Consider the following 27,613-nt stretch of genomic DNA (forward strand, 5'->3'; position numbering starts at 1 on the left):
ACGTCAGTCATCTTGCAGGTACCCACAGTAAGGCGCCATGACCGAGGTACCTCACTTTCTCTGATGGGCCGAAGTCTATTATTCGGTGATCTCGGCAGTATATATCCCAGAAGTAGAACTCCGAACGGCAAACAAATTCAGCCGTCAGGGTTCCGCCTCAAGTCAGTGAGAACTTCACCCCGAAGTCTTCCATCAGATCTGTCCTTACTGGAGCTCTCCAGTTGTAGGTGGGATGACATCCAGACTAAAGGCCAATGTATTCGAGTTCGTGGTTCGGCCTCGAGATCCAAGAGCCATCGCTCTCCATGCTCTGGTTCTGCTGTGGTACCAGTTTCCATAACTCCCCTTCCACTGCTTCCGAAAGCCTTTCGGAAGCAGAAAGGGGCCCGAGTGATCCTCAGAGATCCGCACTGACCACGTCCGTTTTTTGTTTGCGGAGCTAGTATCTTCTCGCCTTATCGCAGCACAACTGCAAGTAGGGACTTTCTCACAGGGAGTTTTCACACGTAGTTCACACGTAGTTCTTCCCTATCACATACCGTTAGATCATTGGGACCTTATTATTCCTAGGAGCCTTACAGCAGGCTCCTTTTTCATCCGGGCAGACTTTACTATCAGAGAAAGTCGTCCCGTTCTCCTCTGCGATATTCTCACTCTGACGAGTCTTCGGAGCTAGCTTCTCTGCTCTTTCAGACTTTTTTCCCTTATTACCTTCGAGGCAAGGTTGTCCTCAGGCCATCTCCATCCCTTGTTACCAAGGTGATACTGTATTACCACTGTTATAAGGGCTTAGTTCTTCCCTCATCTCTTTTGGCTCCAGTCCACAAAATGGAATAAGATCCCCCATATTCTGGACGAAGTGAGTGCTCTGAGTAGGTACGTCTTGAGGACGGCGTCCTTCTGAAGGTTGGACGTTTTATTTGGGCTTCCTGACGGTAGAGGAAGGCTTTCTGACATTTTCAGGAAGGGTTTAGCCGTTTCATCGACCATGATAACATGGTGAATTCTTTTCACCATCCAGGAGTCCTTCCGTGCTAGATGTCAGCCTATCTCCCTGTCTATCAAGGGTCCTAGGCACCAGGCGTCAGCAAGGCACGCCTGCAAGCTTGCGGATTCGTCCAGTCCGCATGCATTCTTGAAGCACTATAATTCCCACACTTCCACAGATGTGAGTCTGGGCAGGTGGACTCTGCAGGCCGCGGTGGTGCACTTGTAAGTAGCGGTTACACAGGGCCTGATCTATTGTTGTCCCCACCCAGGGACTGCTTTGGGACGTCCCACGGTCTGTGTCCCCCAATGAGGCGAAGGAGAAATGGGGATTTTTGTGTACTCACCGTAAAATCCTTTTCTCCGAGCCATTCATTGGGGGACACAGCTCCCACCCTGTTATTAGTTTATGCTTGTTCTTTTTTTAGAATATGACATGCTATACGCTCATATTTTGTTGTTGATCTCCTACTGCTTTTGCACCGAACTGGTTAGCTGAGTGCCAGCAGGAGGGTGTATACTGCAGGGGAGGAGCTAACTTTTTTTTGTATCACTTAGTGTCAGCCTCCTATTGGCAGCAGCATACACCCACGGTCTGTGTCCCCCAATGAATGGCTCGGAGAAAAGGATTTTACGGTGAGTACACAAAAATCCCTATTTTTTGTTGTTGTTAAAATCTGTAATATAGTTGTAGAGATGGCTCTTTTTATTTGGTGCAATTTTTTATGGATTTTAGCAAATGTGGCTCACATGGCAATTCTACACATCAACCTAAAGACGCACCCAGAGAATCCTGAGAGCAACGCCTCCCTGTAAAGTCCATAAACATTTTGCACTAAATAAAAAGTCCCATATGTCAGATTTAAGGAAGAAAGAAAAAAAAAATTAGATGGTCAATGGAGCGGCAAGAATTAAATAAGAGCAAAAACTGTCCCCCACTTTTGCAAAATTACTGCAAACTTTCTAGTCATTGAGGCTTAACCAATCCTGGTTATTACAGGGTTACTATCCTTTATCTAATGCTGAAATGTCTTCATTCTGCTGGTAACAGTGTTGCCCAGTCCCTCTGTGCATCATACAAGCAACTTGTAGGTAAGCGCTACATGTTTACTTAAAGAGGACCTGTCTCAGTCCTGGGGCTGTCAGTTTTACTAAACTATTCTATTCTTCATGAAATAACATATCTGGAGCATCTTTTCTTAGGACTCTGTGTGGTGCTGTTCCCCTGTTATTTCTCCCTGAAATGTGTGAATAAATTGAGGACAATTGAGTGTTAGGGTATGTGCACACGTTGCGGATTCTCTGCGGATCCGCAGCGTTTTTTGCAGTGCAGAAACGCTGCAGATCCGCAATTGATTTACAGTACAATGTAAATCAATGAGAAAAAAAAATGCTGTGCACACTTTGCGGAAAATCCGCTGCGGAAACACTGCGGTTTAAAAGTAGCATGTCACTTCTTTTTTGTGAATCTGCAGTGCTTTTGTCCCCATTCCATTATAGAAAACCGCAGGGGTAAAAAACACAGCAAATCCGCAAGAAAACCGCAGCAAAAACGCACAAAAAATGCAGCGGAACCGCACAAAAAACGTGACAAATCCGCAGGTGCGTTTTCTGCCAGGAGAGGCAGAATCCGCACCAGAAATTCCTAAGCCTAAACCGCAACGTGTGCACATAGCCTTACTAGTTGGGAATGTGAAACAGGATGACTTGGCTCATTTGCTGCTGGCAGTATTAATGCTAGTTTTTTTTGTTTTTTCCCCAAACCATACTTTTATTTTTAACATTTATAATTATACAATAAAATTTATATACACTTAGTGTACAAACTCTCAGCTTTAGTTTCTTTTCTTCCATTTTCAAAATGAAAGGATCACAGAGTACCGTAATTGAAAAAGAAAGCAAAACAAAACCTAATTCCCCAACTACCCTCCCTCTACCCAGACATGCAGGATATACCATTTATATTTCCAGTGTTCACTTCTATCTATCCTATCATTCTCTTGACCAAAGTAACTCCTTGGATGTTGCACTTCCTTATTTAAAGGGAACCTGTCAGCAGAATTGTGCTCAGTAAACTACACACAGTGTCAGGTTTGCGCTGTTATACTGATTACAATGATACCTTGGTTGATGAAATCCGTCTTGTGGTTTAATATTTATTTGTAGTTTTCAGGTAATGAGTTTTTTGTGCTTCAGGGCAGCCTGTGGTGGGTGTCTTTTTGTGGTGGTTTCTTAAAGGGAACCTGTCACCCCGAAAATCGTGGGTGAGGTAAGCCCACCGGCATTAGGGGCTTATCTACAGCATTCTGAAATGCTGTAGATAAGCCCCCGATGTTACCTGAAAGAGGAGAAAAAGACGTTGGATTATACTCACCCAGGGGTGGTCCCGCTGCTGGTCCGGTCGGATGGGCGTCTCTGGTCCGCTGCGGCACCTCCCATCTTCATTACAAGACGTCCTCTTCTGATCTTCAGCTCCGGCGCAGGCGTACTTTGCTCTGCCCTCTTGAGGGCAGAGGATAGTACTGCAGTGCGCAGGCGCCGGAAAGGTCAGAGGCCCGGCGCCTGCGCACTGCAGTACTTTGTCTGCCCTCAACAGGGCAGAGCAAAGTACGCCTGCGCCGGAGCTGTGGCTGAAGATCAGAAGAGGACGTCTTGTAATGAAGATGGGAGGCGCCGGAGCGGACCGGAGACACCCATCTGACCTGACCAGCAGCGGGACCGCCCCTGGGTGAGTATAATCTAACGTCTTTTTCTCCTCTTTCAGGTAACATCGGGGGCTTATCTACAGCATTACAGAATGCTGCAGATAAGCCCCTGATGCCGGTGGGCTTACCTCACCTGCGATTTTCGGGGTGACAGGTTCCCTTTAATCAAAATGGCACCTGCGGCTGTGCCTGTACAGTGGAATCTGTTGCTTTCTGAATGATGTTACTGCACAGGGCGGCCGCAGGCGCCATTTTGATTGAGAGCAGAAGTCCTATCAGCTTCTGGTAAATTTTATACCTCCGATCGCAGCTGAGCGCTCTCGCTGTCTTTTGACAACGTGGAAACCGCGGTTCTCTGACCGGTGAGGATGATTTTACCACCGATCAGAAGCACACATGACAGCGTGACATGTGACAGCGTGACATGTGACAGCGTGACATGTGACAGCGTGACAAACACCCAGTGTTCGGGCAGCCAAACCCGAACAGTAACATGGACTTCCTGGTGAAGTCCGTGTTCGGTGTCCATGCCCGAACTGTAGGTATTCCTTACGCCCATCTCTACTGACACGCTAAACACATTGGTGAATTTCTGATCCAAAGCAGAAAAATGAATTGAAGAAAATCAGAGTTTTGCACACAAGAATAATTTTGGATGTCTGGATGAGCCCTTAGATTGTATAGGGACAGTAGCCTTTTTGACAAACTGAATGGTAATACATAGTTGTCAATTTATTCATAAATTTCTGGTAAGAATAACAAGGGAAAATCATTGCGCAGCTTTAGAAGAAAAATCCTCCCGATTAATTGCGCATTGAGAAGCATTAATGAAATGGACATGTCAGGTGTTGTGATAAGTCCTCTATTCAAAGGGAATATGTGAGCAGGTTTTTGCTGTGTAATCTGAGATGAGCATAATAAAGGGCCATAAACCCTGATTTCAGCAATGCCACTTTGACTTACTGGGCTGTCGTTTTGATAGAATCCCTGTTTTATCTGCTGCAGACCTAGCAGTGGTCAGAATGCTGAGGTCTCTATAGCCCCGTCCACACCACTGATTGACAGCTTTGTGTGTACATTGTCAGCAACCTGTTACTCACTGGCGGGGGGCGGTGTTACACAGATGAGCCTGACTTGCCTGCACATGAGTCCTAGTCCTCTAGTGGTGATCTCCAGCTGATAAAACACTGATTATATTGAAACTACAGCACATAGCCTAGTAAGTGATACATCCTTGGAATCAGGCTCACTCGCCCTATGTTATGTTTCTCTCAGATTATTTAGCAAAAACCTGCTGACCGTTTCCCTTTAAAGACTTATTTTTAATCTCAGTCTAGTGTCTTTACATTTAGGTGGCTGCCAGTTTGGAAAAGCATCTAATACCAAAACTACCAAGCTCCCCACCTGACATTGAGGCTTTGAGATTGTACCTCACGCTGCCAGAGTGCCCGCTTATGACTGATCCAAACAACTTTTCCTCTTTAGCGATTCCTTTTGGGACGGCAATTATTAAGCTTGAAAAGGCTCCATTAAAAGTACTAGGTGAGTGAAGGCATGACCTCTTCTTGTTTAATTCTGTACATGGCAAACAGTAGTGATTTTCTAATCTAGATCCTAATACCTGCTTGCATGTAGCTTACATCCGTATCTAATCAATTTTAATCTAGTTGGTAGAATTCTAGGAAAGGACATTTCTTCAGAATTACCAGTAGGATATTGGGGAACGATTTGTATAGTCCCGCTTTAGGAAAAAGGGTCATCATTGCCCATTAGACCACTATGCGTGGTGGAGTAATGACCTGGGACTGAGCATTAAAGTAGCGGGTTTCTTTCAAATAATCAAACAAATGGATTAACCTAAATAAAAGGATTAGTATTTTTCAATTCTGCAATACTCCTGTGCGAATGTTTTTCACGTCAGCTGAGACTTATCAGCCGCTCTCTCTACTACCTCTTTACCTAGTCTCTGAATGGGAGAATATGTACAGAGTGGCATCAGGGATTTCAGTCAGTGCCATCAGTTTGGTCTGAAGTTCATCAATATTTCTTGTGTGTGAAAAAGAAAAAAAAAATTTTTCCTATTGTTTCCCTAAGGGACAGGACCCCCCACCCATGCCCCACACCTCCATATACTTGCATTGCTGATTTTTTTTATCTGATGCTTAGATCAAAATCGGACAGATCTCTGCGATTTTGCGCAGACCACTTGGTCTGTGAGAAAATTATGGACTTTGGAATGATCCCATTCACTATTATAGGTACGAGTTCCATCGGTGAAAAACGCAGAAAGGACTTGTATGCAAAAAAAAAAAAAAAAAAATACGGACGTCTGAATGAGTCCTTAGTTATTGAAATGGCCACGTAAATAGAGAAAGGGACATCTGGTAAATTAAAAAGGTAATTTTATTACAAGAAGGAAACTATCCATTAGTTTAAATCATGTTTTTCAGATCTTTCAAAATCTTGACTGCTTCCTGCTAAAGAAAAGCCGGCACTTTGACGCTTTATAGTTTGTCAAAGTTTTGTCAAATGTTTCTTAAATGTGTTTCCAGTACCTTTTTATTTGATGACTTTTCTCAAGGATAGATCATTAATATGAGACTGGTGGGTTTCTGCTAGCAGGGACCCCCATTCAGCTAGTATGACCTCCAGCGGCAGCCGGCTGTAACCCGTGTACTGAGCAGAACATTGCAGCTCCGTGCCTGATCAGTGGATGTTGTCAGGTGCTGCAGATCAGCTCCTATTGAAAAAAAAAATAGCTGATCTGCAGCACCTGGCAGCAGCTACTAAGTATTGTACAAAGCTGCAGATGTTGTACACTGTCTGTATCTGGCTACTCACTGTAGGTCATATTAGCTGATCGGTAGGGTTTCAGAATCCCACCAATCCTCTATTGATGATCTATGCTGAGGATAGGCCATTAATATAAAAGTACTGGAAAAAGGTTGTCCACTACTTCATCATTTAAGACCTATCCCTAGGATTAGTCAACAATGTCTGATCGTTCGTGGTCCGACACCTGGAATGGCGGCAGCCGCCAGCCTGAACTCCTCAATTACGGCGCTGTTGTGGCCGCGGCTGGGTACTACCCATCCGCCTCTTATTAATTTTGAAGGATAGGTCATCAATAACAAAGTAGTGGGCAACCTCTTTAACTGTCTCATTCATTGTCAAATATAAAAAAATCTTTATAATTTCAAGTTGAATTGACTTTGTTTTTTTTGATATGCATGGCTTTTAAAACACATTTAGCAGTTTTACATTTTCATTATTAATTTTCTTATTATTATTATTATAGAAAACTGGTGGTCTGCTCTTGAAAATCCAGAGTTCATGCGATTAGTGCGGCTTTTTAAAAACATTGTGTTGCACCTATTGAAGTTTGCTAAAACAGGAATTCCTCATTCGGAAAGAAGAATTTTCAACACCTTTCTTAATACACCTCTGAAAGTTTTGGAGAGTCTGCATAGGGTATGCATCACTATGCTATGTGGCATGTTCTAAACTTCCAGCAAAGTTAGCAGGTCACTTAATTACTGTAATAAAAGTTAATTTTACTCCCTTTATTCAGGTAAATGAAAGATCAGGACAGATTATACCTTATGATAAATTCTATATTCATGAACTACAAGAATTTATAGATATCCAGAACGACTATGTAAATTGGATCCAGCAACGAGCACTTTGTATGGTAAGTCAAGATTTATTGGCTGCACTTAACGAAAATTGTCAAAATTTAAGGTTCCCATCTCTGAATGTGAATATATACAAGTCACTCTCCATTCATTTCTATGGGAGTTCTGAGAACTAGCTGAGCACTTTGCAATTTCTCCAATTACATTGGTGTGAGACAGGTCTTGTTCTCAACATGGATGCATATCCCATAAAAATCAGATATAGAAATACCCCTTTAAACTTGACATGTTCCTTTAAACCCTTAATGGCCGCTAATGTATCTTTTTACTTTAGTCATTTCTATTATTTAGTCTTTAGCGCCCCTTTTTACAGCACTGAGCAATAAGGGAAGAGCTCCCCGTGTCATCAGAGGATGCAGCGGGTACTGCCTGTATGCTGCCACGGACATCCTGCTACATCTGCCACAACCCATGCTAACACCGATCTTGGGTGTTTAATCTCCCAAATGCTCCTGTCATTAACGAAAGTGGCATGTAGATGGTTAACACACAATAGTGAGGTGCCAATGACTGCTATAACAACCTTTCAAAATCACTTCAAAAGCGAATAGGTCTTCAAAATAACAAGTTTTGAAAATGTCTGTGAAAAAAAAAATGGAACATTTGCTCCTAAACTTTTAAGCCTTTTGACAACCTAACAAAATAATAAAAGGGCATTTGAAAAATAATCTTGGCTTTCAGGGCCAGTTTTGGACAAAGTGGGGACCTGGGCAAAAGCTCACATATTACACCATCACACAGAAACATGTAGGTTGTATTGACATGTGCTGAGTTCAGGCCGATAAATGGACAGTATTCAAGTTGTTTTGCGCTTGTTGACACAGACTGACGACGAATGTAAGGGAACGATTACTAATACATCAATCTGTCCCCATACAGTATCATATTATCAGCAGCACATCTGCAGTTTTCACTCGGTGATGTGCTAACGAGAACAATGATTTTTGTTACAACATAAACAATCCAATCATGTGATGAAAGAGCATCATTTTGCTCATTTGTTGGGCAATTGCCACTTATGAACTCTGCCCTGCCTGCATTTTAGAAATGTGGATGCTAAATGTGGACACACACACGCGTACACGCACACTTACACACACGTACGTATAGAGAGCGCGCACACCCTAGCGAAGAGCGAATAAATTTAGAGTAAATTAAATTCTACTCAAATTTTACAAAAATCAACTTTGGCCAAAATGCAGATATGTATATAATTGGCTTATGCGTGGCTTTAAATTGAACCGTAAAAGGCCATCCAAATGTTAAAAAAGCAAAAAATAGATCCTTATACTCACTTTACTGCTAACCTCTCCAGCCCCTCCACTCTTCACGTCTCCTTTCCAATTCTTTTCACATCGCTGCCGCTTATGCTGAAATACCCGGGCTTCTCAATCTGGGCCTTAACTTCCAGATTTTACTAGAGCGGTAAGGGTTCAGCACATGCTCTTGTAAAAATCACAGTCCTGTCAAGTGAAGGTCACAGCATCATGACATCAGTTTGCGCAAGAACCATTTCGGGTTCGTATACAGAGCCCCCATGGCCAAGTTAAATGGGCAAGTTAGGGCTAATGTGAGTGGCAGTGATCTGAAACTGTGTGGGTCACAAGACAGGTAACTGTGAGAACTAGAGTGGCTGGAGAGGTGAGCAGTTAGTATAAGGATTTTTATTTCATTTTTTTGTATATAAGGTTTGTTATTGTGTCGGGTCTGGAGAGAGCACAGACCATACTAGGAGGGACATTCTGCAAATCGAATTTCCCAGGAAAATTTGTGAAACTGTGCACATTTGAATTTTGCTTGATTCACTCATTTCTATACACACGTATATACATAGAGCATATGTATACAAAAAGCACATACATACATACATACATACAGTGGGTACGGAAAGTGTTCAGACCCCTCGAAATTTTTTCACTTCAGCCATTTTTAAATTAATAAAAAGTTATTTTTTTGCTCATTAATGTACACTCTGTATCCCATCTTGACTGAAAATAAACAGAAATGTCGATATTTTTGCAAATTCTTTAGAAAAGAAAAACTGAAATATCACATGGTCATAAATATTCAGACCCTTTGCTCAGTATTGAGTAGAAGCACCTTTTGAGCTAGTACAGCCATGAGTCTTCGTGGGAATGATGCAACAAGTTTTTCACACCTGGACTTGGGGATCCTCTGCCATTCTTCCTTGCAGATCCTCTCCAGTTTCGAAACTCGATCTGAATGTTTGAATAAAAACCCTTAGGGTATGTGCACACGTAGAAAGCTCCTCTGCGGATTTTTCCGCAACGAATTTGATAAATCCGCAGTGCAAAACCGCTGCGGTTTTTCCTGTGGATTTATCACGGTTTCTATTGCGGATTCCGCTGCAGTTTTACATCTGCAGTTTTCTATTGGAGCAGGTGTAAAAATGCTGCGGATTCCACACAAAGAATTGACATGCTGCAGAAAATAAAACGCTGCGTTTCCGCCCGTTTTTTTCCGCAGCATGTGCACTGCGGATTTCGTTTCCCATAGGTTTACATTGTATTGTAAACTCATGGGAAACTGCTGCGGATCCCCAGCTGCAGAAACGCTGCGGATCCGCAGCAAAATCCGCAACGTGTGCACATACCCTTATACTCCCCTCGTCATTCCAATGGTGTCGGCACTTGCTTTCCCGGGGCTTACCTGCGGTTATGACTCGTGAACCCTGCGCCCAATCATACCTATATGCAGTCAATAGGAAGTCAGAACTACGACTGCCCGCTCACTTCCTCCTGATTACTTTTGATTTCTCCTTCGCCTCATTGGGGGACACAGACCGTGGGGTGTATGCTGCTGCCAATAGGAGGCTGACACTAAGTGATACAAAAAAAATTAGCCCCTCCCCTGCAGTATACACCCCCCTGCTGGCTCTCAGCTAACCAGTTCTTGCTTAGTGTCTGTAGGAGGTAAAGGTGCATGACCAGTATTCTCTGGTCTTAAAGGTGCATGACCAGTATTCCCTGGTCTTAAAGGTGCATGACCAGTATTCCCTGGTCTTAAAGGTGCATGACCAGTATTCTCTGGTCTTAAAGGTACATGACCAGTATTCTCTGGTCTTAAAGGTGCATGACCAGTATTCTCTGGTCTTAAAGGTGCATGACCAGTATTCCCTGGTCTTAAAGGTGCAGGACCAGTATTCCCTGGTCTTAAAGGTGCAGGACCAGTATTCCCTGGTCTTAAAGGTGCAGGACCAGTATTCTCTGGCCTTAAAGGCGCATGACCAGTATTCTCTGGCCTTAAAGGCGCATGACCAGTATTCTCTGGCCTTAAAGGCGCATGACCAGTATTCTCTGGCCTTAAAGGCGCATGACCAGTATTCTCTGGCCTTAAAGGCGCATGACCAGTATTCTCTGGCCTTAACCCCTTCATGACCCAGCCTATTTTGACCTTAAAGACCTTGCCGTTTTTTGCAATTCTGACCAGTGTCCCTTTATGAGGTAATAACTCAGGAACACTTCAACGGATCCTAGCGGTTCTGAGATTGTTTTTTCGTGACATATTGGGCTTCATGTTAGTGGTAAATTTAGGTCAATAAATTATGCGTTTATTTGTGATAAAAACGGAAATTTGGCGAAAATTTTGAAAATTTCGCAATTTTCACATTTTGAATTTTTATTCTGTTAAACCAGAGAGATATGCGACACAAAATAGTTAATAAATAACATTTCCCACATGTTTACTTTACATCAGCACAATTTTGGAAACAAAATTTTTTTTTGTTAGGAAGTTATAAGGGTTAAAAATTGACCAGCGATTTCTCATTTTTACAACGAAATTTACAAAACCATTTTTTTTAGGGACCACCTCACATTTGAAGTCAGTTTGAGGGGTCTATATGGCTGAAAATACCCAAAAGTGACACCATTCTAAAAACTGCACCCCTCAAGGTACTCAAAACCACATTCAAGAAGTTTATTAACCCTTCAGGTGCTTCACAGCAGCAGAAGCAACATGGAAGGAAAAAATGAACATTTAACTTTTTAGTCACAAAAATTATCTTTTAGCAACAATTTTTTTTATTTTCCCAATGGTAAAAGGAGAAACTGAACCACGAAAGTTGTTGTCCAATTTGTCCTGAGTACGCTGATACCTCATATGTAGGGGTAAACCACTGTTTGGGCACACGGCAGGGCTTGGAAGGGAAGGAGCGCCATTTGACTTTTTGAATCAAAAATTGGCTCCACTCTTTAGCGGACACCATGTCACGTTTGGAGAGCCCCCGTGTGCCTAAAAATTGGAGCTCTCCCACAAGTGACCCCATTTTGGAAACAAGACGCCCCAAGGAACTTATTTAGATGCCTAGTGAGCACTTTGAACCCCCAGGTGCTTCACAAACTGATCCGTAAAAATGAAAAAGTACTTTTTTTTCACAAAAAAATTCTTTTAGCCTCAATTTTTTCATTTTCACATGGGCAACAGGATAAAATGGATCCTAAAATGTGTTGGGCAATTTCTCCTGAGTACACCAATACCTCACATGTGGGGGTAAACCACTGTTTGGGCACATGGTAAGGCTCGGAAGGGAAGGAGCGCCATTTGACTTTTTGAATGAAAAATTATTTCCATCGTTAGCGGACACCATGTCGCGTTTGGATAGCTCCTGTGTGCCTAAACATTGGCGCTCCCCCACAAGTGACCCCATTTTGGAAACTAGACCCCCCAAGGAACTTATTTAGATGCCTAGTGAGCACTTTAAACCCCCAGGTGCTTCACAGAAGTTTATAATGCAGAGCCATGAAAATAAAAAATAATTTTTCTTTCCTCAAAAATGATTATTTAGCCTGGAATTTCCTATTTTGCCAAGGATAATAGGAGAAATTGGACCCCAAATATTGTTGTCCAGTTTGTCCTGAGTAGGCTGATACCCCATATGTGGGGGTAAACCACTGTTTGGGCGCACGGCAGGGCTCGGAAGGGATGGCACGCCATTTGGCTTTTTAAATGGAAAATTAGCTCCAATCATTAGCGGACACCATGTCACGTTTGGAGAGCCCCTGTGTGCCTAAACATTGGAGATCCCCCAGAAATGACCCCATTTTGGAAACTAGACCCCCAAAGGAACTAATATTGATGTGTGGTGAGGACTTTGAACCCCCAAGTGCTTCACAGAAGTTTATAACGCAGAGCCATGAAAATAAAAAATAAAAATATTTTCTCAAAAATGATCTTTTAGCCTGCAATTTTTTATTTTCCCAAGGGTAACAGGAGAAATTTGACCCCAAAAGTTGTTGTCCAGTTTCTCCTGAGTACGCTGATACCCCATATGTGGGGGTAAATCAGTGTTTGGGCACATGCCGGGGCTCGGAAGTGAAGTAGTGACGTTTTGAAATGCAGACTTTGATGGAATGCTCTGCGGGCGTCACGTTGCGTTTGCAGAGCCCCTGATGTGCCTAAACAGTAGAAACCCCCCACAAGTGACCCCATTTTGGAAACTAGACCCCGAAAGGAACTTATCTAGATGTGTGGTGAGCACTTTGAACCCCCAAGTGCTTCATAGAAGTTTATAATGCAGAGCCGTGAAAATAATAAATACGTTTTCTTTCCTCAAAAATAATTATTTAGCCCAGAATTTTTTATTTTCCCAAGGGTTACAGGAGAAATTGGACCCCAAAAGTTGTTGTCCAGTTTCTCCTGAGTACGCTGATACCCCATGTGTGGGGGTAAACCACTGTTTGGGCACACGTCGGGGCTCAGAAGGGAAGTAGTGACTTTTGAAATGCAGACTTTGATGGAATGGTCTGCGGGCGTCACATTGCGTTTTCAGAGCCCCTGGTGTGCCTAAACAGTAGAAACCCCCCACAAGTGACCCCATTTTAGAAACTAGACCCCCCAAGGAACTTATCTAGATATGTGGTGAGCACTTTGAACCCCCAAGTGCTTCACAGACGTTTACAACGCAGAGCCGTGAAAATAAAAAATCATTTTTCTTTCCTCAAAAATTTTGTTTTAGCAAGCATTTTTTTAGATTCACAAGGGTAACAGGAGAAATTGGACCCCAGTAATTGTTGCGCAGTTTATCCTGAGTATGCTGGTACCCCATATGCGGGGGTAAACCACTGTTTGGGCACACGTCAGGGCTCGGAAGTGAGGGAGCACCATTTGACTTTTTGAATACGAGATTGGCTGGAATCAATGGTGGCGCCATGTTGCGTTTGGAGACCCCTGATGTGCCTAAACAGTGGTAACCCCTCAATTCTACCTCCAACACTAACCCCACCCCACACCCCTAACCCTAATCCCAACTGTAGCCATAACCCTAATCACAACCCTAATTCCAACCCTAACCCTAAGGCTATGTGCCCACGTTGCGGATTCGTGTGAGATATTTCCGCACCATTTTTGAAAAATCCGCGGGTAAAAGGCACTGCGTTTTACCTGCGGATTTTCCGCGGATTTCCAGTGTTTTTTGTGCGGATTTCACCTGCGGATTCCTATTGAGGAACAGGTGTAAAACGCCGCGGAATCCGCACAAAGAATTGACATGCTGCGGAAAATACAACGCAGCGTTTCCGCGCGGTATTTTCCGCACCATGGGCACAGCGGATTTCGTTTTTCATATGTTTTTTTTTTTTTTTTTTTTAAATAGATTTTTATTGAAAGCGAATATGAACAATACAATTTATGCATTTTCCAGTATATTACAAAATTTTACATTTTCCAAACCCCCAACAATCCCAACAAAACCCAAACCTCCCCCTCCCCTGACAGCTCATACCCAGTTATACTTTGTTACCAGTATTGATGGCTCTTTGAGCCATTTGAATCACTTATGTCCGCTTGTTCTTTAGCACTCTCTTCCTTTCAGAGGCCCTCATCCTCCCATTACCCATACCTACTATCCCAGCTCGAGCCACGGAGACCACATTTTATCAAACGTTTCTATTTTCCCACGTCTTTTGTATACCCCCTTTTCCAAATTGAGACCATGTTTAACATATTTCAGGAATTCACCCCTTGTAGGCGGCTCATCCTTGATCCAGTTCCTTGCTATTACCTTCCTTGCCATATATAATAGCCTAGCTATTGCTATCTTCCAGGTGTTATCCACTCTAATTTCCTCTACATGTCCCAGTATACACACTATCGGATCTCTCGGCACTCTGCATTTATACGCCCCTTCCACACGGCTCATTACCACCAACCAGAAAGCAACCAGTCTTGGACATGTCCACATCATGTGATATATTCCTGCATTCTCAGTCCTACATCTCGGGCATTCAGAGTCAGCACGCAACCCCGCTCTGTGCAACACTTCCGGTGATTTATAGACTCTGTGCAAGATGTACAGCTGCGATAGTCTATACGGCTTGCTCAGTGACACTCGTGGAACCCACTCCAACACCGACTCCCAGGTTTCATCCTCCATTGGGCCTAAATCTCTTTCCCATTTCGCTCTCGCTTTTAGAGGGAAGTCTAGTAAATATGCATGTAGAAGGTCCTTATAAAGGGTGGTAATGACTCCCCTTGTGGACCCTTCCCCACATACGTATTCCAGAACTATGTCCTCCTGGATCTCAATACCACCGCCCTTGTTTTGCGCTTTAAAGGCATGTTTCATCTGAGCATATTGATACTCCCCAGTCGGTCTCAATCCAAACTCCCCCTGCAGCTGCGAAAAGGACTTTAATCCTTGTTGTTGAATTATCTGAGCCACCAAGTGGATTCCTTTGGCCTGCCACTCCGCCAGCACTCCAAGAGCCGCAAACTCAACCAAATTATTATTAAGCCATATCGGTGTAAATTTAGTCAGCCCCGTAACCCCCCGAATATGTCGCAGTCTGGTCCATAATTTATGTATCAAAAACATAGTTGGGTATAATTTCCCCAATACTCCCAAGGAGCCATCCTCCAGACACTGCGCCACCGGTCCTCGGTTTGTCACCCTCTCCATCAAGTGTTGTACCGCACTGGTAGACGCTCCCCGCGCCCAGCCCTTCAAATGCTGGCTCTGGGCTGCAAGAAAATATAACTCAGGATTGGGTAAAGCCAATCCTCCATCTTCCTTGGGTCGCTGAAGCGTCTCCAGGCGAATACGTGGGTACCGCCTCCCCCATATCAGGCTTCTAAAAAGAGCATTAATCTGCCGGAATTTCCCACGTGGAATCCAAACTGGCGCATTATGTAGGACGTAAAGTAATTTGGGCATCAGAACCATTTTAATGAGATTAACCCTACCCACCACCGATAGGTGTAATTTATTCCACGCATCCACTTTTGCTTTAAGGGCGCCCATGAGAGGAGTCAAATTCCTATACAAAAACTCTGTAACTGGGATCGAGATCCGTATTTGAAAAGGGATGCCACCTTAAGCCGCCCCTCTCCCAATGGCTCACTTCTGCTCTCCTCCACCCCATCCACCTCGAAGAGGACCGATTTATCCCAATTTATCCTCAATCCCGACAAGGCTCCAAATTTCCCAATGATCTCGATAGCCCCATTCAAGGCTTCATCCGGGTCCGCCAGGAACAGTAAGATGTCATCTGCATATAACGCGATCTTCTCCTCAACACTCCCATATCTGAACCCAGGAACCTCATCCGATTGTCGGATCTTAGCGGCCAGTGGCTCCACAGCTAAGGCAAACAGAAGGGGCGACAGTGGGCAACCCTGCCTCGTACCTCTGGCCAACTTTATAGGCTGAGAAAGTTCCCCATTCACTCTAATTCTAGCTGTTGGTAGTGAATATAACAGTTGAGTCCATGCCACAAATTGCGGACCAATACCCATACACTTCAACACCCGCCAGAGATATCCCCACTCCACACTGTCAAACGCCTTATGGGCATCCAAGGATGCAATAACCCTTCGGCCACAGTTGTCAGACTTCAGCTGTAGGTTCATATGCAGCCTCCGCAGATTAACCGCTGTAGACCTGTCAGGCATAAAACCAGACTGATCCGGATGTACAAGGCTAGCAATGACGCTGGACAAACGGGTAGCTAACACCTTGGCCAAGAGCTTGACATCGATGGTTAACAGAGAGATTGGTCGATATGACTCAGGCTTCCCCAGATCCTTATCCTCCTTCGGAATAACCACTATAATAGCCTCCCTCATAGATGCTGGGAGATACCCTTGGCATCCAGCCTCCTCCAGTACTAACTTTAATCTGGGAATCAGCACTTCCTCCAAACTTTTATAGATTTCGGCTGGTAACCCATCAACCCCAGGTGCCTTCCCATTAGCCATAGACTTCAGCGCCCGACTCAGTTCCTCCTCGGTGATAGGGGCATCGAGGCTCACCCTATCCTCCTCACTCAATTTCGGAAGACCCAGACTCTCAAGGAAAGTCTCCGTATCTCCGGCTGACTCATTGACCCTGGAGGAATATAAGTCCGCGTAAAAGTCCGCAAAGACCTTTATAATTTCAGGTGTTTCAGATACCCTGCTCCCCCCATCTGAAACCAACGAATGTACATACGAGGTACCACGCTGAGCCGCGGCTACCACCGATAGCATGTGTCCCACTGTTTCTCCCTCCTGAAAATAAGCCACCCTCTGAAACTCCCGCTTCCTTTCAGCTTTTCCCAGCAGAATCTTTTCCATACAATTTTGCGCTGTTCTCAACCTTTTCTCTGCCTCAGAAGTCCCCAGCACTACCATCTCGTCCTCTGCGGCTTTCAGCTCCTCCATCGCCACTCTCTCCGCCTCCCTTGTCCTCCTCTTACACCTACTAATGTCTCTAAATAGTAACCCTCTCAGGTACGCTTTCATTGCATCCCAAACAGTTAGAGCATCTGTACTCCCATCATTTAAAGCAAAGAATTCCGTCACCTCCTTCCCTATACCGTCCAAATCAATACTCTGTAACCAGTTAGGATGGATCTTCCATTCTCTCCCACTTGCGGTCCGTGTCCCCAACAACCTAACCTCCACCTCAATTGGACTGTGATCCGAAAAGGCCCTCGGCAGATAACGCACCTCTCCCACCATTGTGTCCAACAGGCGGTTACCCAACGCCATATCAATTCTGGATAGCGTAGCATGAGCCGGCGAGTAGCACGAGTACCCTCTCTCCCCAACATGTCTAACTCTCCATAGATCAATCATGCCTATTTCACGCACATAGGTACCAAATGTTGTAGTGTGCCCCTCCGACCTGTTCTGGGTGTTCTTATTTTTATCCCAAAAGTCATCACAGATATTGTTCAAATCCCCAATAATTAAGAGTGGTAGTGGTTCCCATCGCTGCACCCTCTCCAACACCTCCCTGATCTTCTTACTTGAATATGGAGGTGGAATATACATTGCCGCCACACACAATCTCACTCCATACAATATACATTGTATCACCACATACTGACCCTCAGCATCCACGCATACTTTCACCTCTTCATACTGCACTCCCACCGGCACCAACACTGACACACCTCTTGAGTACGTCGAAAAGGTAGAATGATACCCTTTCTGTATCCAACGTCTATTCAGTACGTCCACTTTCTCCTGTATCAAGTGCGTCTCTAGCAAGCATATCATAGAAGCCCGCTGATCCTTCGCATACTGCAAGCTCGCAGCTCTCCTAGATTTATCCGCCAGACCTCTCACATTCCAACTCAAAATCTTAAAGCGGTCCCCTATTATGTGACTCATCATCCTTAGTTATGTCAATACTCCCGGTTCTGAGCTGTCTAACTTCCCTCCCCACCCTCACCCCTCCCCCCCCTCCCCCACACCCCCCAATACTATACATTCTGCCTCTTATCAAGAGTGGGGCACCATCACCCATTGCGAACACTCTTGTTAACGTAACCTTCTCCTTCCGCCTCCCGCTACCGTTTATAACAGAATTCGGCGCAATTCTTAGAAGAACAATATAATTCAACCTGTATTAAATTACAACTGCAAGAAACTAAATAAACTTTTAGTACGCTGCACACCCTTCCTCCCTCGTACTTCTCCGCCGCATCAGCACACCCAGTACATTCCCTGAATAATACCCAGCTCCACCCTCCAACCTTCACATTTCAATTACCAATGTACTGTCAGTCCATCTCTTTTTCCCCTTTTTGAAAGAATTAAAATACCTCCCGACTAACCCACCCCACATTTTCAATCTCCTTTCCCTTTAAGCTTTTTAGCGTTAAGATCTATCCACTGGGTAGCGTCCTCCGGCGTCTGGAAAAAATGAATCTTATCCAGCGCTACCACTCTCAGTCGTGCCGGAAACATCATGGAGTATTGCACTCCCAGTTCTCTCAGCCGTCTCTTGATACCCGTGAACATCATCCGTTGTTTCTGTACCAGGGCGGAATAGTCAGGGTAAATAGCAACTCTTTGACCTCCAATTGTCAGATCCGTCATGTCTCTAGCTTTCCTCAGGATAATGTCTCTGTCTCTGTAGTTTAGGATTTTGGCAAGCATGGTACGGGGATTTGCTCCAGGGACAGGTGGTTTCGGTGGGACCCTGTGGGCTCTTTCTACCGCAAATACTTTTGTCAGTGCTGCATCACCAAAGGTCTCAAGGAGCCAGCTTTCAATATACTCCGTGGGATTCCTCCCCTCAATTTTTTCAGGGACACCCACTATACGAATGTTATTTCTTCTGGACCTATTCTCCAGATCCTCATTTTTTGCAGCCAGCTCCGATATTGCCTGAGTAAACTTCCTCTCCGCTTTCTGCAGCTGCACTATATGGTCTTCTGCCGTGCTCACTCTTTCCTCCACAGCCCCCACACGTTTGTCAATCTTCTGCAGGGCTGCATTTATCTGGGCTGTATCCCCCTTGACCTCCTGTAGCTGCTGGGTGAGGGATTGTTTGCATGCTGATACCAGTGCAAAAACATCTCTAAGAGTGGGCTCTGCTCCTGACTCCTTATCTTCAGATCCCCCTACTACCACTGCCATGTCACCATCCCTGCTCCCCTGTTGTACCTCCTGCTCCTCTGCTGGGCTTTCCTCCTCTCCTTCTGTGTCTGTGTCTGCTCCGGCATCCTCCTCTGCTTTTCCTGTGTTCCCTGCGGCCTCCACTCTAGCAAACTGCTGGAGCTTTGCCGCCGCCGCCATTCTCTTCTGGCATGCCGCGTTGTCCTTCTCCGCCTTCTCTCTGGCGTCGGCGCCATCTTGGCTGATCCCAGCCTCGCCGGCTCCTGCATCTCTTTGCCTCCTCCTGGTCATATTTGTTGACCTCGAGGCCGCCTCTATTCACCGCCGCACTCCCGGGACTTTCCTGCAGCCGGTAAGCGCCTTGAATCGCCGCTCAGCTGCGGCTTATAAGGATAAATTGAGCGTTAGCAGCGGGAGCGCTCTGTCACACGTCCGCTCACATGGACGTTCAGGCCACGCCCCTGTTTTTCATATGTTTACATGGTACTGTACACCTGATGGAACACTGCTGCGAATCCGCAGCGGCCAATCCGCAGCCAAATCCGCACCGTGTGCACATGGCCTAATTCTAAAGGTATGTGCACATGCTGCGGAAAAGCAGCAGTTTCCCATGAGCTTACAGTTCAGTGTAAACCTACGGGAAACAAAAATCGCTGTACACATGCTGCGGAAAAACTGCACGGAAACGCAGCGGTTTACATTCCGCAGCATGTCACTTCTTTGTGCGGATTCCGCAGCGGTTTTACAACTGCTCCAATAGAAAATCGCAATTGTAAAACCGCAGTGAAATGTGCAGAAAAAACGCGGTAAATCCGCCGCGGTTTAGCACTGCGGATTTATCAAATCCGCAGCGGAAAAATCCGCAGAGGACCAGAATACGTGTGCACATACCGAAACCCTAACCCTAGCCCTACCCCTAGCCCTAACCCTACCCCTAACCCTAACCCTACACCTACCCTAACCCTAACCCTAACCCTAACCCTATTCTAACATTAGTGGAAAAAAAAAATTTATTTTTTTATTGTCCCTACCTATGGGGGTGACAAAGGGGGGGGGGGGGTCATTTATTATTTTTTTTATTTTGATCACTGAGATAGGTTATATCTCAGTGATCAAAATGCACTTTGGAACGAATCTGCCGGCCGGCAGATTCGGCGGGCGTACTGCGCATGCGCCCGCCATTTTGGAAGATGGCGGCGCCCAAGGAGAAGACGGACGGGACCCCGGCAGGATCGGTAAGTATGATGGGGTGGGGGGGGACCACGGGGGGGGGGGAATCGGAACGCGGCAGGCGTGGAACGGAGCACGGGGGGGCTGGAACGGAGCACGGGGGGGTGGAACGGAGCACGGGGGGGGTGGATCGGAGTGCAGGGGGGGTGATTGGAGCACGGGGGGGTGATTGGAGCACGGGGGGAGCGGACAAGAGCACGGGGGGGGGAGCGGGGCACTGGACGGAGGGGAGCCGGAGCAGTGTACCGGCCAGATCGGAGGGCTGGGGGGGCGATCGGTGTGGTGGGGTGGGGGCACACTAGTATTTCCAGCCATGGCCGATGATATTGCAGCATCGGCCATGGCTGGATTGTAATATTTCACCCGTTATAATGGGTGAAATATTACAAATCGCTCTGATTGGCAGTTTCACTTTCAACAGCCAATCAGAGCGATCGTAGCCACGAGGGGGTGAAGCCACCCCCCCTGGGCTAAACTACCACTCCCCCTGTCCCTGCAGATCGGGTGAAATGGGAGTTAACCCTTTCACCCGGCCTGCAGGGACGCGATCTTTCCATGACGCCACATAGGCGTCATGGGTCGGATTGGCACCGACTTTCATGACGCCTACGTGGCGTCATGGGTCGGGAAGGGGTTAAAGGCGCATGACCAGTATTCTCTGGTCTTAAAGGCGCATGACCAGTATTCCCTGGTCTTAAAGGCGCATGACCAATATTCTCTGTTCTTAAAGGCGCATGACCAGTATTTCCTGGTCTTAAAGGCGCTTGATCAGTCCGAGGAGCCCTCCGCTGCCGACCCCAGCTTTATCCTCTAGTTCCCCTCAGTGGGCTTCTTCACTGACCAATCCATGGTTCTCTGACCAAGAGATTGAATCCCTCTGTGTACCCTCTGTGTTTGGAGTGCTCGCAGGACCAATATACAGGGTCCCTATCCTACATGGGAGCCGTCGGCTAGCAGGGGCCGCAAGTATTCTAGAAACGTGCAGGCATCTAGAAACATACAGGTATCTAGAAAACGGAAGTTTTTCGTTTCCTGCTCCCTCATCAATGATTTGATGACAACAAGGCTCTGAATATGGATTGGATATTGCCTGAGCTTGCCAGAGCTTCAGAGACTAAACTCCCTCGAGAGCATTTGCCATTCAATTCGGATAAGCGATTCACTGGACAGAAGCCTCTACGTGGGATGCCATGCCTGGCCTGTTTTTTAAGGGCGACGGGTTCTTTATAGGGCACCGATCTCCCCACACCATCAACAGATGAGCACACGGAGTGTCGTCTCCATGTTTCCTCTTCTGCATCCAGGCCTAACGCCAGACAACCTGTCTTGTCCACCTGGAGACCTGTACTCTGTGGACATATAGAGGCACCCTTTTTGGCGTACGAGCTCCCCCCTCTGCATCACCACTATTTAGTGGATGATGCAAGAAGGCGGACAATTCCTCTCCACTTCCCTGTTAAGAGGTTGATGGATCGAGGGTTCCTAATTTTTATCTCTGCACCGTGAAAAGAGGAGATGGCAAGAGACTATGACCTGCTGGATGCAGCCGCATATTCTGCCATGGGGCAGATTAACCGGGTAGAATCTCCTGTGGTATACCTACCAGTATCCCTACCTGATGGGTCATCAATTAAAAATACCACGGACTGTCAGATGGCAAATCTGGTTCGTTCCGTCTTGCGGCTTCGGGTCCAGCTCTCTATCCTCCCTAGCTGCCGCATGGATTGTTAGAGCAATGGTCTCCTGGCTGGAGACCTTAACTACCCTGATTCACACCAGCAACAACTGGCCAATCAAATCCTTTGAGCGGGAGACTGACAAAGGATTGTATAAGGATTGTCCAGCACAGTCTACATCTAAGGGATCTTGGTTCCAAACAGGGGAACGAAAAGTAAGATCGACCCTGGACCTCAAACTTCTAACAACCTTTGACATGGTCCTCCTTCTTTGGATGGAGTTCCTCCGCTCAGCCATTACTTCAACAGAAAAAGGTGCAGTTTCCGGCATCCATCGACATTCGGGTTGCTTGCCCTCTGCAAAAATTCCTTCGCCTTTCCATTCGTCAGCAGCATTTTCAAGTCACAACCTTGTCCTTCGGCCTTGCTTCCGCACCCAGAGTGTTTGCACGGGTCATGGTAGATGTCATGTTTCTCTTGCACTCTAGAGGCGTGCTCGTCCTGCCCTGTTTGGTCTGTCTAGCCGCCCTTCCAGGACTACACTGAGTCGTCTATATCTCTTGCGATACCTTCTCTCCTGGGCTGGCAGCTACACTTAGACAAGTTCTCCTCTTTTCCAGCCCAGCAGATATCCTTTTTGAGGATGATCCTGCACACTTCTAGAAGGATGGCAATTCTTCCTCGAGACAAGGTCATGGCCCTTCAACAGGGAGCTCGCGCAAGGAGAGTTCTGAGGACTTGATTACTCACCCCCTCATTTCATTCGATTTGCTAAGAGAGTTCTGAGGAAGAATGGTGACGACAATGGAAGCGGTTTCCTTCGCTCCGCTCGTTTTCAGCAAGTCAAACAGACTTTCAGACAATAGTCTCTGAGCTCATCATCCAGGGCCTTTCTCCCGGTTCAATGGTTATTAGTAACTACCAATGCCAGTCTTCTTCTCCCCATCATTGTTCTGGTTTTACAGCAGGTCCACTGCCTTCTGGCGGGTCACCCTATCCGAATTCAATTGGATAATGCCACGGCGGTGCCTTACGTCAGTCATCTAGCAGGTACCCACGGTCAGGCGCCATAACCGAGGTACCTCACTTTCTCTGATGGGCCGAAGTCTATTATTCAGTGATCTCGGCAGTATATATCCCAGGAGTAGAACTCTGAACGGCAAACAAATTCAGCCGTCAGGGTTCCTCCTCAAGTCAGTGGGAACTTCACCCCGAAGTCTTCCATCAGATCTGTCCTTACTGGAGCTCTCCAGTTGTAGGTGGGATGACATCCAGACTGAAGGCCAATGTACTCAAGTTCGTGTTTCGGCCTCGAGATCCAAGAGCCATCGCTCTCCATGCTCTGGTTCTGCCGTGGTACCAGTTTCCATAACTCCCCTTCCACTGCTTCCGAAAGCCTTTTGGAAGCAGAAAGGGGCCCCAGTGATCCTCAGAGATCCGCACTGACCACGTCCGTTTTTTGTTTGCGGAGCTAGTATCTTCTCGCCTTATCGCAGCACAACTGCAAGTAGGGACTTTCTCACAGGGAGTTTTCACACGTAGTTCTTCCCTATCGCATACCGTTAGATCATTGGGACCTTATTATTCCTAGGAGCCTTACAGTAGGCTCCTTTTTCATCCGGGCAGACTTTACTATCAGGGAAAGTCGTCCCGTTCTCCTCTGCGATATTCTCACTCTGACGAGTCTTCGGAGCTAGCTTCTCTGCTCTTTCAGACTTTTTTCCCTTATTACCTTCGAGGCAAGGTTGTCCTCAGGCCATCTCCATCCCTTGTTACCAAGGTGGTACTGTATTACCACTGTTATGAGGGCTTAGTTCTTCCCTCATCTCTTTTGGCTCCAGTCCACAAAATGGAATAAGATCCCCCATATTCTGGACGAAGTGAGTGCTCTGAGTAGGTACGTCTTGACAACGGCATCCTTCTGAAGGTTGGACGTTTTATTTGGGCTTCCTGACGGTAGAGGAAGGCTTCCTGACATTTTCAGGAAGGGTTTAGCCGTTTCATCGACCATGATAACATGGTGAATTCTTTTCACCATCCAGGAGTCCTTCCGTGCTAGATGTCAGCCTATCTCCCTGTCTATCAAGGGTCCTAGGCACCAGGCGTCAGCAAGGCACGCCTGCAAGCTTGCGGATTCGTCCAGTCCGCATGCATTCTTGAAGCACTATAATTCCCACACTTCCACAGATGTGAGTCTGGGCAGGCGGACTCTGCAGGCCGCAGTGGCGCACTTGTAAGTAGCGGTTACACAGGGCCTGATCTATTGTTGTCCCCACCCAGGGACTGCTTTGGGACGTCCCACGGTCTGTGTCCCCCAATGAGGCGAAGGAGAAATAGGGATTTTTTGTGTACTCACCGTAAAATCCTTTTCTCCGAGCCATTCATTGGGGGACACAGCTCCCACCCTGTTATTAGCTTATGCTTGTTTTTTTTTTAGAATATGACATGCTATACGCTCATATATTGTTATTGATCTCCTACTGCTTTTGCACCGAACTGGTTAGCTGAGAGCCAGCAGGGGGGTGTATACTGCAGGGGAGGAGCTAATTTTTTTGTATCACTTAGTGTCAGCCTCCTATTGGCAGCAGCATACACCCCACGGTCTGTGTCCCCCAATGAATGGCTCGGAGAAAAGGATTTTACTGTGAGTACACAAAAATCCCTATTTCTTATGCGTCCAGAAGCAGTTAGAATGGTGCCAGCACTGATTGGGTGCTGGGCTTTCATGTCATAATCGCACGAGAGCCCCGGAAATGGTGCCAACACCATTGAACCGGCACCAGGATGTTAGGGGAGTAGAAGTGTTTTTGTTTTCACGGTGGCAAACATTGAGTGAGAAGGGGGTTGTCCGAATAGTGGACAACCTCTTTAAAGCGTAACCGTCATTCTAATTTTTATTTCTTAAAACAATGGTAGGCCTACAAATAAACAACTTTGTAATATATCTTATCAGAGAAATCTGCTTCTTTCTCTGCCAGAATTGAGCAGTCATAATCAAAATTCTCAATCCTGAGGTAAAATCTGTATTTAGTGAAGACCGACTTTCCCTTTACTAGGAGGAGAGATGGCGGCGGCTAATGATCAGATTCCATGTAGACAGGATTAGGAGGAGTTGGAGGCAGATCAGCTCCACCCTGTCTACATAGAATCTCATCAGTAGCTGCCGCCATCTCCTATCTCAGTAACGGGAAAGTCGATCTTCGCCGAATACAGATTTTACCTCAAGATTCAGAATATTGAAAATTATTGATCCGTCCAGGAGGAGAAAGAAGCAGATTTCTCTGAGATATATTACAGAGCTGATTATTTTGACATGTACTATTGATTTATGAAATAAAAATTAAAACAACGGTTACACTGTAAGTAAACCTGAATATTCTATTATAAAAGACATTAGGAAATATTGAAAGTATCAAATATTAATAGTAAAGCCGCACCCTATAATGGCAATGTCTCTATGGACAGCAGAGTGCACGTCCTCACCAGGGGATCCATCCCAGTAGGTAAATCCAGAAGCGCATGAAGAGAAGGACAGCACCACAGCAATTGTGAAAAAACAGCTCCCATATTTATTCTGCCATCTGCAACGTTTCGGTCCGTGGATGCTTGAAAAAGGTCCACGGACCGAAACGTTGCAGATGGCAGGATTAGGAAATATTGAGTCTTAAGTAATTAAATGCGAGAAGTTTTGCGAGTTCAGGTACTAATTAGCACTTTCCTCCTACTACATTTTCTTAGGACGTAAACCCAGGATTACCTGAGGTAAGACTAGGATTTTGCTTTAATTCTGTTTTCCCTCCTGTATTCATACAACCCAAACTCATCATCATTCTTGTCAGATTCTCATCCACCACCATTAGAAATGTGATACTTGTAGTTCTTACATTAAAGCATTGTGCCATTTGCTTACTCAATATCAATGAAAAGCAGACAGAACGTTGGTTAAAAAAAAATTAACAAATGTTTGAGGGGGATTTTAGGGGGTGAGGACTTTTTTTTTTTTTTTTTGCTAATGCTTATTAATTGGTCTATGAATATTAAACTTGTTTTTCACATCGTATGCTTGGTGTCATCCAAACAAGCTGCCCCCCATACATGCGGTAACCTGACTGGCCTCTCACACTAGGAGTACAGGGGATTCGGCAGTGAGGTGCACACAGTGACTGCAGACATTTCTTCTCAGCTTGGAAAACACATTTAAGGCTTAAATTGGTGACCTACATGAAAGCAAATTCCAGTCATGTGTAAAATCTGAGTCTCCGTGGTGTATTTGATGTCAGTGATGCAGGCTATAGCCCTGGCTGGCAGAAAGGATCTATTTTTTCTGCCCACAGTGAGATTGGATGTCACAGTTTAATTAGTTTTCACCTCATTGTCACTTGTAGATGGAGGGTTAGTGCGCATTACTCAGGCCTGTGGTACTGCCTGAACTAAGCAGCATTAACAGTTGTTGTAGAAAATGGAGCTACTAATCAGAGACAATGGGGCTTATTTATTTTGAAATTTTCTCCTCGAGTCCCTCTGTCCATACAGTAATGCATGCCAAAAAAGAGTTTGCTATATTAAAGTAAACTTGGATATAAATTTCAGAAAATAAAAATACATAAATTCCTCTTTTTTTTCCCTTCTTGTTTTACCCACTCACTATAGAACCTAATTTGCACCCATTCTGTTGATTACTGGACAAGTTTCTCTCCCATTTACTTTTGTTCATTAATAGATTTAGAATTCCTCAAGACCTTCCCCTAAGATATAACAGTGGAATGACCTAAACCCTGCACATTTGTAAAACCTGGTGCTATTTGACTAAAAATGTTGAAAATAGTGTTCTAGTATGTGTCCTATTAAAGGGGTTATCTGGGATGATTTTTTTAAAAATTTTACAGCCTGTCTACTATGCCTGGTGCCGCTCTCTGCTGGCTCACGGTGGTTAAGGACCGCTCCTACCGGTGATCCTGCAACTTTCAGTAGCATCGCGTTAACAGAGCAGCTGCTTCTTTTCTGCTCCGCTCTGTTGACGGGGCGAGATTGCCTGACTGTGTAGAGCCGGTTGTCAATCAGTATGACGCCAGCAGTGACGCCCTGGACGAGCGAGAACTGCTCTGTTGATGTGTGGTCAAATGAAGCTGCAAAATCGCTTTCAAAGCTGTCGTTGACTTCTCTGAGCTGGGTAGAACAGGCCGATGGCAACTACCTACCTGTCAGTTCTTAGCCCCATGGAAAAAAAATAGTCCCGGCTAACCCCTTCAACCACATATCTCATGAAAGGGATTCACTACTTATGTACACCAAACATGTCAAGATTTATTTAGAACTTCTGTAGCTGATAAAGCTGAAACCGCTGCTTTTTAGCAGCTTATTGGGGGCAGCACTGCTGTTGATCATGGCTGGCCCACGCATGACAATTCTAAGTCTTACTAGGTTTCCTCAAATCCAGCATAAACATTGCGGCTCCATCATCAGAAAAATA

At 45.5% G+C, this 27,613-nt stretch overlaps 1 protein-coding gene across 2 annotated transcripts in view; it reads left to right on the top strand.

Moving 5' to 3' along the window:
* Positions 1–27,613, top strand: part of HERC4 (HECT and RLD domain containing E3 ubiquitin protein ligase 4) — a 152,460-nt gene that overhangs the window by 76,672 nt on the left and 48,175 nt on the right. The window contains exons 13-16 of one of the 2 annotated variants that reach the window (XM_069753442.1): positions 5,045–5,234; positions 6,991–7,163; positions 7,264–7,383; positions 25,882–25,905. In XM_069753442.1, coding sequence (XP_069609543.1) covers positions 5,045–5,234; positions 6,991–7,163; positions 7,264–7,383; positions 25,882–25,905 — 507 coding nt within the window. The remainder of the gene's footprint in view (positions 1–5,044; positions 5,235–6,990; positions 7,164–7,263; positions 7,384–25,881; positions 25,906–27,613) is intronic. The other variant, XM_069753443.1, reaches the window with a different exon arrangement.

The sequence above is a fragment of the Ranitomeya imitator genome, chromosome 2 (genome assembly GCF_032444005.1).
Source record: "Ranitomeya imitator isolate aRanImi1 chromosome 2, aRanImi1.pri, whole genome shotgun sequence".
NCBI lineage: Eukaryota > Metazoa > Chordata > Amphibia > Anura > Dendrobatidae > Ranitomeya > Ranitomeya imitator.